The following is a 13071-nucleotide window of genomic DNA, read 5'->3' as shown; positions in this document are numbered from 1 at the left end:
AGCAAACATGGTCCAAAATGAAAACAAATCCGCCCGCTCCGGTTGCGCCCGAGACACCTCGGAGCCAAGATACTTCAGGGTGTCTCAGCGGGTGCCGAGACACCTCAAGGTGTCTCATGCGCCGAGACACCCTGAGGTGATCTTGCTATAGCGCTCTGACGTTCTTATTGTTGCTCTTTTTCTTCTACTATTCATTCAGATAATTCGGAGTACCGAAGAGTTATAGGATGACAGAGTTCTTGCATAATCGCCATCACATGAGATTTATTAGAGGCTCCATCATAGTTTTATATTTTCGTTTAGACCTTAGAATTTATTTTATAGCGTAAAGGCAATGTGCCTTAGTACGATTTTCAGTTGTTTCTTATCGAGACATATTTATTCATTTTGGATATCAGATGTACTCCAGGTTGTTCATTGAGACATGGTTTATTTATGAGATACTTCTTTCTATATCATGTCTATTGTAGTTATTCCAGGTTGTTCATTGAGACATGGTTTATTTATGAGATACTTCTTTCTATATCATGTCTATTGTAGTTATTTCCTTTCTTTTGCATGTTTTGTATATGAGATACTTCTTTCTATATCATGTCTATTGTAGTTATTTCCTTTCTTTTGCATGTTTTGTACCTGTGCTTTATTTTGATTCCACTAGAGGATATTGTTGTGATTGGTAAAACTTGTTATTACACAGTGTGGGTGCATGGCAGGTTTGACATCTCTGGATTCGTCTTAGACTGCACTCATGTATGAAAACAAGGGCGTCACAAAGGAAGTGGGTGGTCCAGCTGGTGGTGAAGAACGATCAGTAGTGTGGAGGAAATTAATGTTATCAGAACCAGAGTAATATGGAGAGTCCTCTTCGAACTGAACGTGTCTAGATATATAAACCCCCTAAGATGTAGGATCTTAACAATGATAACCTTGATGTTCTGGACGAATTCCTAAATAAACACAGGGAACATCTCTGGGAGACAATTTATTATGTTCATGAGATGGCAGAAAAACAAAACATCGAGAACTAATGACGCGAGCCAGCTCATAGCAAGGAGTATGAGCATATACGTGACTATGAGGAGTAGCACCGGAAAGAGAGCTAGATGAAATGTTATTAATGACGTGAACAGTGATGATAATAGCCTCCACCCAGAAACGATGAGGAACAGAGAGAAATGAGCATGGATCGAGCGGTATCGAGGATATGGTGATGTTTTCGTTCAGCAATACCATTCTACTCATGAGTATAGGGACATGACTGTTGAAAGATATTCCCATGAGAGGTCATGACGGAGCGCATGATAGAGGATAAATACTCTTTGACACGGTCAGATCGAAAAACTTTAATACGAGCTTTCCATTGAGTGAATATCATAGCAGTGAAGGCTTGATACACAGTAGGTACCTCAGAGCGATTTTTAAGTAAATAGACCCATGTATAATGAGAGAAATTATTGATAAAACTAACAAAATATAAATAGTCAGATGAAGAAGGTAGAGGAGCTAGCCCCCAAATATCGGAATGGTCTAAATCAAATAAGAAAGTGGATGCAGATGTACTGGTTAGAAACGATAAAATAGTAAATTTAGCTAATTTACAACCAGTACATGACTCAATACGAGTACTAGATGTCATAAGATCTAGTACTCCGGACTGGATAAGACTCTCTAGTCTTTTATTGGACACATGATCAAGTCGTCTATGCCACAAATTAGCAGGAAGCAAGTTAGAAGGTTTTGATGGACAAACAGAAGCAACAAGAGAATGTGGACGTATGGACTCTGAAATGTTAAGATATTCCAAAAATTACAGCTTGTGCCTCCTACGACTAGTCCCAACAATCTTGCCCGTCTGTGGATCCTGCACAAGATAAGTGTCAGAAGAAAATAAGATAAGTAAGCCAGCTATACATAAAGAACTAATAGAAATTAAATTCAAGCACAACTGATGAGCCACATAAATAGGCCAAGTGTTAGATGACCAGATGGGTCATTTTGTAGGATGATATAACCATACTAAGTGATAGGCAATGATTGTCCAGCAGTCGTGTAGATAGTGGGATGAGAAGATGAAGTGAAGATAGAGGATAAGAGTGAGCCATTATGAGTCATATGAAAGGAGCAATCAGAGTCAATAATCCAGAGGTTATTCATACCAGAGACTTGTGCAATTGATGAGTCAGCAAGGCCATACAGAATGTAGAAGTGGTATGCTGAAGAGCATCAAGTTGACGGTGAAGATTTTCACTAGCTTGAATAGTAGTGTTAGAAGTGGTAGATGGTATACCATTGGCCAGCAATCCTAGTGCACGAGAGGGTTGAGACAGAGGGGGTTGCCAACCTTGATCGGTACTTGAGGAACGTAACTCAGGATGAAGCCTGAAGCATTTCTCAATACGGTGTCCCTGCTTCTTACAATATGTACAAAAGAGCTTAGATCGAGCATGTTGATAAGTACGATTGATAATAAGAGTAGTGATTGATACAGAGAGAACAATCTCGAGTGAAGAAGCAAGAGCATCTATTGTCAAATTGAGTCGTGTGGTTTGCTGCTGTGTTTCATAAGCAGTGAGAACTCCCATAACCGAGGCTGAAGTCAGAAATTGAAGCTGATGAAGTAGTTGGTCAGACATAGTTGAATATTCAGGAAGGAACTAAAACAATTAATGCACCTCACACCGTTCATACCAGGCTAGTCAGCCTTCGTATGTGGAATCACGTCTATGAAGTATGGAGCGTAATTCTGTCCAATAGGCTTGCATTTGACCAAAATGAGATTGCGGAGAGGAACTATCATTGCGTTATATAGCAACGTGTTGCAGAAGATATGTCTCCTGTGCACCGGAGCACTCTGTGAAGCGCTCAATGAGACGACTCCTATGGCCTGAGTAGAGGGAAGCAAGTCAATCTCGACAGTGAGACCAGAGCCAACACAACGAGTGAGATAATCCATGACACAAAATTTTTGCAACTGCCAGTCCGAATTCTCCTTGACATAGAGAGAACGTGTGGTTTGAAGATCAGTATCACCACTGCCAGATGTAACGATACTGGAGGAAGTAGCAGTGCTGATGGATCGGTATCAAAAGCATATTGGCCTTATTGTATGTCTTGGCTTGTTTTCGCTCTCTTCTTTTGTTTGTGTACATAGATTGTTGTAATATTCCTCTAGGGCTGAGGCAGAACAGCAGCCATAATACCATTCCTCAAAATATATCAATGCGTTCCAGGTGAGAAGGTATCAGTTTAGATTCTTGTTTAGACTCTTCAACAGAATCATCTGGCGACTATAGAGAAATCTTATAGGCTTCCTGTTTTTACTTCAACAGGTGCAAGCTTGATGGTTTTGGTGTTAGTGAAAATTGATCCTGATAATGCATGGCTTGATCTCATACCGACGTGGGGAGATCGAGACCATTCAATAAATGAGTCAGCTGGAAAAGGACTAGATAAGCTGACTTCTTGCGGCTTGCTGATTTAATTTATGTGCACAGCTAGCATCCAGCTATAATGTCAGGTGGCTTGCTTCAATATTTAGGTCAACGGTCGCCGCGTATCAGATGAAACTGACTGGGGATGTTCAAGGGAGGAATTAAAGCTGATGGTGAGGATCCCGCTTTTGACACATGTCCAGTGTTTAACAAATGTTATTTGTATGTAGACCCTAGTAGTACAGTTTCTCTACAATCAAAAGATGTAGAGGAATTAAAGCTGATGGTGAGGATCCCGCTTTTAGATTGTAGTATTGTTTATGTATTGTTTATGTAGGGATAAGTACTTTTGTTTGTGATTGGGTTGTTTCATTCTTGGAAAGCAAAGCAACAGGGCATTACAATGTTACGCTCTTATTTGTCTTTTTTTTTTTTTGGTTGAGCACCTTTTTTACGTACTTAATATTGATGGGTATGACATCCATCCCTTCACAAAAGAGCAATAATAAATATTTTCATGGAAACGCATTCGTCCTCAGCACGATCATGAAATAGCTTTACATGAAACAACACAACTTGCTCTCACTTACAAATATCCATGTAGCGAGAAAAGAAGTGAAGTTACAAGAAAAACAGAGAATGGTAAATAATAGGCTTTGCAAAGCCTATTTCACTGTCTAGTTCTCATCCTTTGCCTTTATCATGAACTTGCACATCTTCTTCTTGATACAATCAATCATCATATTTGCAGAATCAATCCCTAAAAAAATCAAACAAAAACAATTTGAAAGTTTGACACATAACAAAAACATTTTTGCTCACTGTCAAACAACACAAACCTGCTAAGTATGCACCATGGACATAACCGTTATAATGCTCACTCGTATGTTCACCGGTAAAATACACTCTTCCGACAGGTGCCTGCAATATTAACAAATACAAACAATCATAAAAATATCTTGTTCGAGATGGATTATATAGAAATTACTTATGCATTACCCTTATCTGATCATATTCATATCTATTTACTCCGAGGGGCCAATTCGAGAATGTGCCCTTATAAAACCTGTCCGACCACCAACGAGGGACTAGTATATCGATCGCATTAGGTATCTTGCTGCCAAACATGGATCTGAGGACCTCCATGGCTTCTTCCTTTGTCTCTGCATCTGATTGTTGCTCGATTCTTCGTGACTCCTCCTCTGTGACTGTAACTAGTAGCACATTGGCTCCTGGGTATTGCTTTTCGAAGTGCTATACGGTATAGAAATGAGTAAGCGAGTAAGAAAATTGATTTGTCTATGTTAAGACAGACATAATTAATTTGTTTAGATTCCGTATGCATTCTTGCAGTATTTTGAAAAATCATTTACTTTGTACACCGACGAGTTTGTTCTGGATGCAAACTATTACAAATTCAAATCATGTCACACCTATGTATGACTTCTCCTATGGTAAGTAATGAGGGATTAATAGACAATCTTTTCTTTTGCATACTATATATCAAGTATCAATATGGAAGACACATTGGGGATGTAAAATTAAGAAATCTTTCCTTTACGACATTGTATCTTTTGTCATAGGAAAGCATTCTTCGTTCGGTTAAATAGAACTTGAGTCGCTCCATATAAATTTACAAGTTTTTTGCTTCTTTTTGTTTTTGTTAATTAATTTTGCAGTTCAACATATTTCACTGTACTAAATTAAGGTGGCAAAAGAAATAGGCCTTATTTGTAGATATAATTATCAAGATTTTCCATATATGCTTTTGTACTTAATTAAATTTGGAAAATTGACAAGTTGCAGAAGAACTACTATTTTGTACATTTTTTAATAATAGCAGGGGTCCTATTAGAACACCCCATAGAAAGAAGTGATTATACAATTCACGAGTGGTTAAAGAATTAGTTTGGGAACTATAACTATTCAATAAATTAATGGTGTAATTCACTTCATTCCTATAGAGGTGGTTCTTATAGAATCCATACTGTTTAAGTAAAACTAATCTCTTAGCATGAGATATAATAATAATAATAATAATACCTGCCAAATTGGATAATATCCTCTCCTTTCACTTGCATAAAGAAAAAACTCAGTTCCATTTCCTCCAGGCCAAAATCTGTAAGGGAACTTGAGGAATATCTTGGTGTACACTGCCATATCAAATTGATATACTGCCAATATCTTCCATTGCTATTTACAATAAGGAAAAAATTAATACAATGTTAGTAAAATTAACCATAAAAAAATTTATGATATTTGTAAAATCTGCGAAAGAATTACTGGTAAGTCGGGCTGAAAATCAATGAGCTTGGTTTGAAGGACACCCAGGCTCACAGAGACCATCACATAATCTGCTTCATAAACTGAACCATCCTCTGTGGTTACAGTTGCACCACTTTTAGAATGACTGATCTTTCTCACCACCTATTTCAGTTTAGAAAGCAATTAGTTATTGTTGTCAATTAGAAACTTAGATGATATTTTCAATATTAAGGGTTAATTGCAGATAGACCCTATGAAGTATTGTTGTTCTAAACTTACTACCTCTCTGGTTTTTTTAGCTGGAAATACCCAACCTGCTGACAAATAGACCTTTGAAGATAAAATAAACATCCAGTACGCACTAACTGTAGTACACCAAAAGATACCAATTGTTGAATTAGAAACTTAGATGATATTTTCAATAGATGTAATGATAAGTGTACTACAACTTTGATACTACCTACTTTGACAGTATCACAAACAGAAGTGTAGGGTCATGATAAGTCACCATTTTTTTTACAATTTTTAAGAAAGAGCCCCACTTTTTTGTTCGTGGTAGTGCCAAACTAGTTGAAAAGTTGCAGCACAATTATCATTTTTCTTTTCGGTATTTAGGGTTAGATGCAGATAGATCCTATGAAGTATTGCTGCTCTGAATTTAATATTTCTCTAGTTTTTTAGCTGCAAACCTACTGACAAATAGACCCTTGAAAGTAAAATAAACATCCAGTACACATTAATTGCACACCAAAAGATACCAATTGTTGAATTAGTAGATTTAGGATGTGTGCATTGATCTTGCATTGATATCACTCTGGTGTACTATTAATGCAATAGATATATAAAAAACCACATGTATATAACTTTCTCATTAATTAAGAAATCTTCCTAATTAAGTATGATCCTTCAATAGCTCCTTCAACAAAAGGCTGTAGAATTTGATTTACCTTGTTCAACTTTAGCCGAGGATCGACAATGTCGCCCTTCTTGTTGGTCTTAAGGAATTGGCGGGCTACATAATACTTGTCGATCTTGGTGGTTCAGCAAATTCATAATCATAGGCATAGTAGTCTATGGCCATGTCCAATGGTGTTGAGGGAACACTGCATCATTAAAGAAAAACAATTTGTTGAATCAAATGTAGAATATTGATGAGATTTATTTTAATGCATTTTTGCTAGCTATTGTTTTTCGGCTTCTACTTTTTTGCTAAATTCAAATTTTCGTTGTTGTATTTGCTGGAATAGATCAAGTAATAGGTTATGAAAAACTTTCAAATCCACAACTCCATTTATCATAATATTTTAATAATTATCTGACAATTTATAATACAACTCTAATGAAAGTCGAAAAATAACAACAGATAAATTATAATATTATAACATTATGAGTGCAAGAATATTAAACTATTTTAATAACTTGATAACAAAGTTATTAGCTATTACTCACAATTACAACCATTGAAACTTGATACTCCCATAAATACCAAAGGATCTTATCCCCTTGAACTTTTAATAAAATAGTCAAAATCATGCTGCAAGAACAGTAAGCAAGATCTCGCATATACATTTCTTTTTTAAATTGCATATATGGAATAATATTATTGCATCTTGTAATTAATTTAAACGAAAGGGAATATTGAAGATAATCACAGCCATTAATTATCTAGTCAGTAGTTGTGGTTTTTTCTTTAAATGTTAATTAGGAATGAGTGCAATACAGGGGGGTATGTTGAGTGTTAAATTTAGATTGTATTATAACCGCCTACTAAATACTTAACAGTTGAAATTAAAAATAACGGTACTTTTTTGTAGTGGAGAGGATCCAAATTCAAAAAGCTGAAACGTATGACTTCCCTAAAAATATTAAAAATTCATGTAATAAAATTCTTAAAAACCCATTTTACTACACCATATATAATTCCTCTTTTAAATAACATTAAAAGTGATATCTCAATCTGAATTAGTTTGGTACCATCTTAAAATCTATTTCACTGCATCATAAATTAAAAAATCTTGATAAAAAAGCGTTTGACGGACTATATATAACTTGTTGAAATTGCGTCTTGTATAATTTCATGAGAATTAGATAGGGTTAGAGATCTATCATGATTAGGAGACTGGGTCTCATCATGATTAGGAGTTTGAATCATATTCGAATTAGAAAGTTAATTAGGCTAGAGATATGGTTTTGATTTCCCTATATATATTCTTCTATTATTGGAGGAAAAACCAAGCAGATGAGAGAGAACCAATATTCTTTTAATTTAGGGTTAGTAGAGGGCGTATCCTAATTTAAAAATATTGTGCGAGAGGCGAGAGTTTTGTAGTCTTTATCCATGCAAAAGATTACATCATTGGGAGAGGGTTTCACAGTCTTTATCCGTTCAAAAGATTATAAGGAGAGGGCTTTGGAGATAATATGAGAGATGATTATGTATGTGAGGTTGAGAGATTGAGAAAAGAGAGTTGAGTGGTTCCTATTGTAGTTCTCTCTAATACATAGTGGATTTCTCGTATTGTTGCCCGTGGACGTAGGTCGAAGTTGGTCGACTGAACCACGTAAATCTCGGTATTCTTTCTTCTTGATTGTGGTTGTTTTATATCTTGTCAATTGTTTAAGTTGCGCATATCGAAGAAGGTGGAGAGACTAAAATTTATTCACAATTGGTATTAGAGCGACAATGATGGATTCGGGAGCGTGTTCGCAAGATAGATGTTGTACAAAAGTGAAGATCAGCGGCGTTATAAGAATCAAGATGAAGAAAAAGAAAAAAAAAGAAGGTACTGTAGTGGCGGGAACACTGTAGCAAGTGAACAGTGTTTGGGTGAGGGTTTGGTTAAAAAATTATTAAATTAAATCCGACGGTGTAGATTAATTTATCTTCTGATCGAGGGTTTGGAGGAGGATTTCAACAATCCGGGAATTGATTCCTAGGTTCTAGAGTGCTCTGAATGCGATGGGATGGTCTAGATTTTTTAGATTATGCTCACATTAATTAGTCAAAAAGTATAGAAAAGTTCTAATGGTGTTAACGAGACAGATTTGATGGCAGATAAGGCATATGAGTATGCGACGGATGAGATTGGTGCAGAGAATCAGACATGATTTTTGTAGTAGAGTTGTCAGCATTTAATTATTCAGAGTCATCGCAGGAGCAATAGTTGGTTGGTGTGTAGACTTGAGGATGACAATGCTAGATTAGGTGGAGCTTGCAAGCGGGCACAACTGAGTAACACACAGAGAGATGAAAATTGTGGAATTAGATTTGAAGACGATGAGCGCTTATATTCGGTCCAAGCCAAGTGATGGAGGAGATGGAGGCATCTGGCTCGTAGTGTGGAGTAGGAGAGGTGCACCGATGTGATTTGAGATGAGCGATGCATGTAGAGTACGAGGACAAAGTTGGGGAAGGCTACTATCAAGTTTAGTTTGGAAGGAGAAGCATGCTTGATTTGCTTCTAATGTTAGAGGTGGCAAAGATCTCTTAGTGCGCACAAGAGAGGTGGAGGCGCCACAACGAGGCAGATGTAAGTGGGGATCGATCATAGGGCATCCAATTGGACTTTGATTTGAAGTGCGGAAAGAAATAGAAGACTTTAGCGAGAGAGGCAAAGTTTAAAGACAATGAAATATCTTCAAGGGAATTTGAGAATTAAATTCAAGGTGGAGATTGTTGAGATTGTGTCTTTGATTCTTTGTATAACTTCATGAGAATTAGATAGGGTTAGAGATCTATCATGATTAGGAGACTAGGTCTCATCATGACTTGGAATTTGAATCCTATTCTAATTAGAAAATTAGGCTAGAGATAGAGTTTTGGTTTTCCTATATATATTCTTCTATTGTTGGAGGAAAAACCAAGCAGAGGAGAGAAAACCAATATTCTTGTAATTTATGGTTAACAGAGGGCGTAGCCTAATTCAAGAATATTGTGCGAGAAACGAGGGTTTCGTAGTCTTTGTCCATGCAAAAGATTACATCATTGAGAGAGGGTTTCGTAGTCTTTGTCCATTCAAAAGATTGTAAGGAGAGGGCTTTGGAGATAATATGAGAGTTTATTATGTATGTGAGGTTGAGAGATTGAGAAAAGAGAGTTGAGTGATTCTTCTTGTTGTTCTTCCTGATACATAGTGAATTTCTAGTATTGTTGCCTGTGGACGTAGGTCGAAGTTGGTCGACTGAACCACGTAAATCTCAGTGTTCTTTTTCTTGATTGTGGTTGTTACATGTTTTGTTCATTGTGGGTTGGCTTTCAAGTTGCGCATATCGTAGAAGATGGGGAGACTAAAATCCCTAACATAACTTTTAACAATATTGAAAATATTTACTGTGATTCTCCCAAAACGGATTTGGATCCTCTCCACTACCATAAAAGAAGTTGAGGGACTATATAATCACAATCACTAATGTTTGGGTTTGAGCTATAATTTCTCATTACATTTAATGAAAATAAAATTATTGATTGACTAGAAAGAGAAACGCGAAAAACTCTAATAAGAAAAACAAACCTATAAAAGAAAAGAGGAAAACTCTAATAAGAAAGAGAAACGCGAAAAACTCTAATAAGAAAAACAAACCTATAAAAGAAAAGAGGAAAACTCTAATAAGAAAAAAAAACTTATGAAACAAATAACAATCCTAAACAAGAAGATAATATCTTCTTTAAGGATCTACTATGTTATGAGAATTAATTATATGTTCAATGAACTTACTGATTTTGTAGGCGTTGGTACGTAAGAATTGAGATATCTTGGCGGCCGGACGCCGGCAAAGCATTAGAGAACTTCTCCCCCTTTTCATTCGTAAGAATTGAGATATCTTGGCGGCCGGACGCCGGCAAAGCATTAGAGAACTTCTCCCCCTTTTCATTCACATCCTCTGATAGTTTCATCGACTCATCAGCTGTTGACCTCTCGTAGAGTCCACCACTGTAAAACAAATAATTAGTGATTAATTATCAACAAGTTAACAACAATGAGTACCCTACTTTAAGTTAGAAGTGATTTCACAAAACTATCATGAATTATTAGGCTTCGTTTGGATACCATGGTGTTTTCTTTGTTGTGTTTTTGTAAAAGAAAAAATCATGGTGTTGTGTTTTCTCCCTAAAGTATTTTCTAAACACCATGTTGAGTGTCTTTAGTTAATACTAATTTGACCCGTTATAACATTAGTATTAAACATATTATTAATATATTATATATTAATTATAATAAATATTTTAAAAATAAAATATTATAATATTTATTATACATTTATTATAATATATTTAATATTAAATATAATATAATATAATATATTATTGTAATTTAATAAATTATATTATAATATACTTATTAAATTATTTTTAAATAATAATATATTTAATTATTTTGGTATATCAATTTTTTATTGTTATATATTATAAAATATTGTTAAAATAATATTATTTTATTCTTAATATAATATTATACTATTATTAATATGATATAATATTATTAATAATGTTAATATTATGTTATTACTACTATATTATTAATAAATTCATATATTACAAATATTTTAATATTATATAATATATTATAGTTTCTAATATGTTAGAGTTTATTAATAATACTTTAACATGGTATAATAAATATCAGTATATTATGAATGTATTAATATTAATTAACATTTATTAGCGATAAATAATTTTAGTATTAATAATTATTTCTTTATAACATATTATATTATTTATTAAATAATGTATTAATATTTTATATATTATATTACATTTACTATATAATATACTATTATATTATTATTATTTTATTTTTTATTATTAAATATATTGATATTATATAACATTTTATAATTATTAATTTATTATATATTATTTATTAAAAATAATAATATTATAGTGTTTATAATATTGTATGGTATATTATTATATCATTATTAATGACTTTTATTAATTTTTTATTAATTTACTTATATTTTATTATTATATTATGTTAACTATATTAATACATAATACATTATCAGCATATCAAATATTAGTATTTAATATATTATTATATTATTAATATATTATTATATTATTATGTAAGATATTTTACTTAATAATATATTTTATATTATTTAGTAAATATTGCAATTATATTAGATTGACTATAAGATAGTATAGTATAACATAATAAACGTGTCGATAATAACTATGTATTAATTATATTTAATATATTATGTTATTATATTAACATTTTCTTAAACTCAAAACTAAAGCGCCAAAAAACACCTAAAATGTGTTTTGAAATAAGTATTGTGTTTTTGGTTTAAGGATGATTTAGCTCAAAAAACATCATGCTTTCCAAACGTAATTTGTTTTATTTTTGCCAAAAACACCATTGAAACAATGAAAATACAATAGTATCCAAACGAAACCTAGGTCTTTTACATAAAATGCCCTAAACTTTCAAATCTGCAAATAAGTTACCTCATTCTATCAAAAAACTGTCCATCAATAGACGACATGAACTGTATGTTACTTCCCTTTTTTTTCTTTTTTCTTCTTCTGTGTGTGTGTGTGTTTTCAATGAACAATGCTTTTTTCCCCATAACTGTATGTTACTTTCAGATAACTATCATGAACTTTCAGATACTATTAAGAATAACTATCATATAATTTTTCTATTAGTACATAAATATGAGTTATTGTAATTACTAGAGATAAAACTCCACTTCGTCTTGTGAATGCGGCCGCCGATGCGGTCCGTGGCCTCAAGTATCAGTATGTCCTTTATACCCGCATCCGATAACGTCTTAGCTGCACTTATCCCTGCAAATTAATCAATCAAAGTGAAGATCAAGACCTAAGTCAAGCTTAGTTCACGCAAGCAAGTTTTTGTCAGATTATTCCACTTGAGAACACGATAGAAATACAATTTAGAGATTCATACAACTCTTCTTATGTATACAAAATGTTCTGATAAGCTTTGTATTAATTATGGAAATTTGATGGATACGTACTGACCGGAAAAACCTGCGCCAACGATGATGACCTTGGGAGATCTGGCGGCCGTAGCGGCTAGTAGCTGTGCCGTGATTAGGAGACCTATAATTACGCTAATGCCCCCCATCTCCTTCTCTCTAGCTCTAACGTCTCTCTATCTCTAAAATCACGCAATTAGTACTGTATTTATATTGCGGGGTGGTATAGTTCTTGAGCGGAGTGAGAGTGGGTTCAGCACGTGCTGGCTGGGTTATGTTGGATAAATTAGTTTATAAACAAAAGTCCAAAAAGAGTAGCCAATTTTGAAAAATTGTGACAAAAGTCCAAAAGAAAATATTGACAGCCAAAACTTTAGACAACATAATTAGCAAATGTGATTAAAGGTGTATAGTAATTTTTAAAACG

At 33.9% G+C, this 13071-nt stretch overlaps 1 protein-coding gene across 1 annotated transcript; it reads right to left on the bottom strand.

Annotated features, from left to right (window-relative positions):
- LOC109820991 (polyamine oxidase-like) lies at positions 4046-12838 on the bottom strand. Its single transcript, XM_020387187.1, is given in 10 exon segments — positions 4046-4191; positions 4271-4352; positions 4431-4685; positions 5475-5624; positions 5715-5858; positions 6644-6717; positions 6720-6799; positions 10412-10627; positions 12396-12492; positions 12688-12838. Coding segments are annotated over 10 exon segments (1287 nt in total). The 5' UTR covers positions 12794-12838; the 3' UTR covers positions 4046-4108.

Source organism: Asparagus officinalis, chromosome 8 (genome assembly GCF_001876935.1).
Source record: "Asparagus officinalis chromosome 8, Aspof.V1, whole genome shotgun sequence".
Classification (NCBI taxonomy): domain Eukaryota; kingdom Viridiplantae; phylum Streptophyta; class Magnoliopsida; order Asparagales; family Asparagaceae; genus Asparagus; species Asparagus officinalis.
This window is presented reverse-complemented; position numbering and strand designations above follow the sequence as displayed.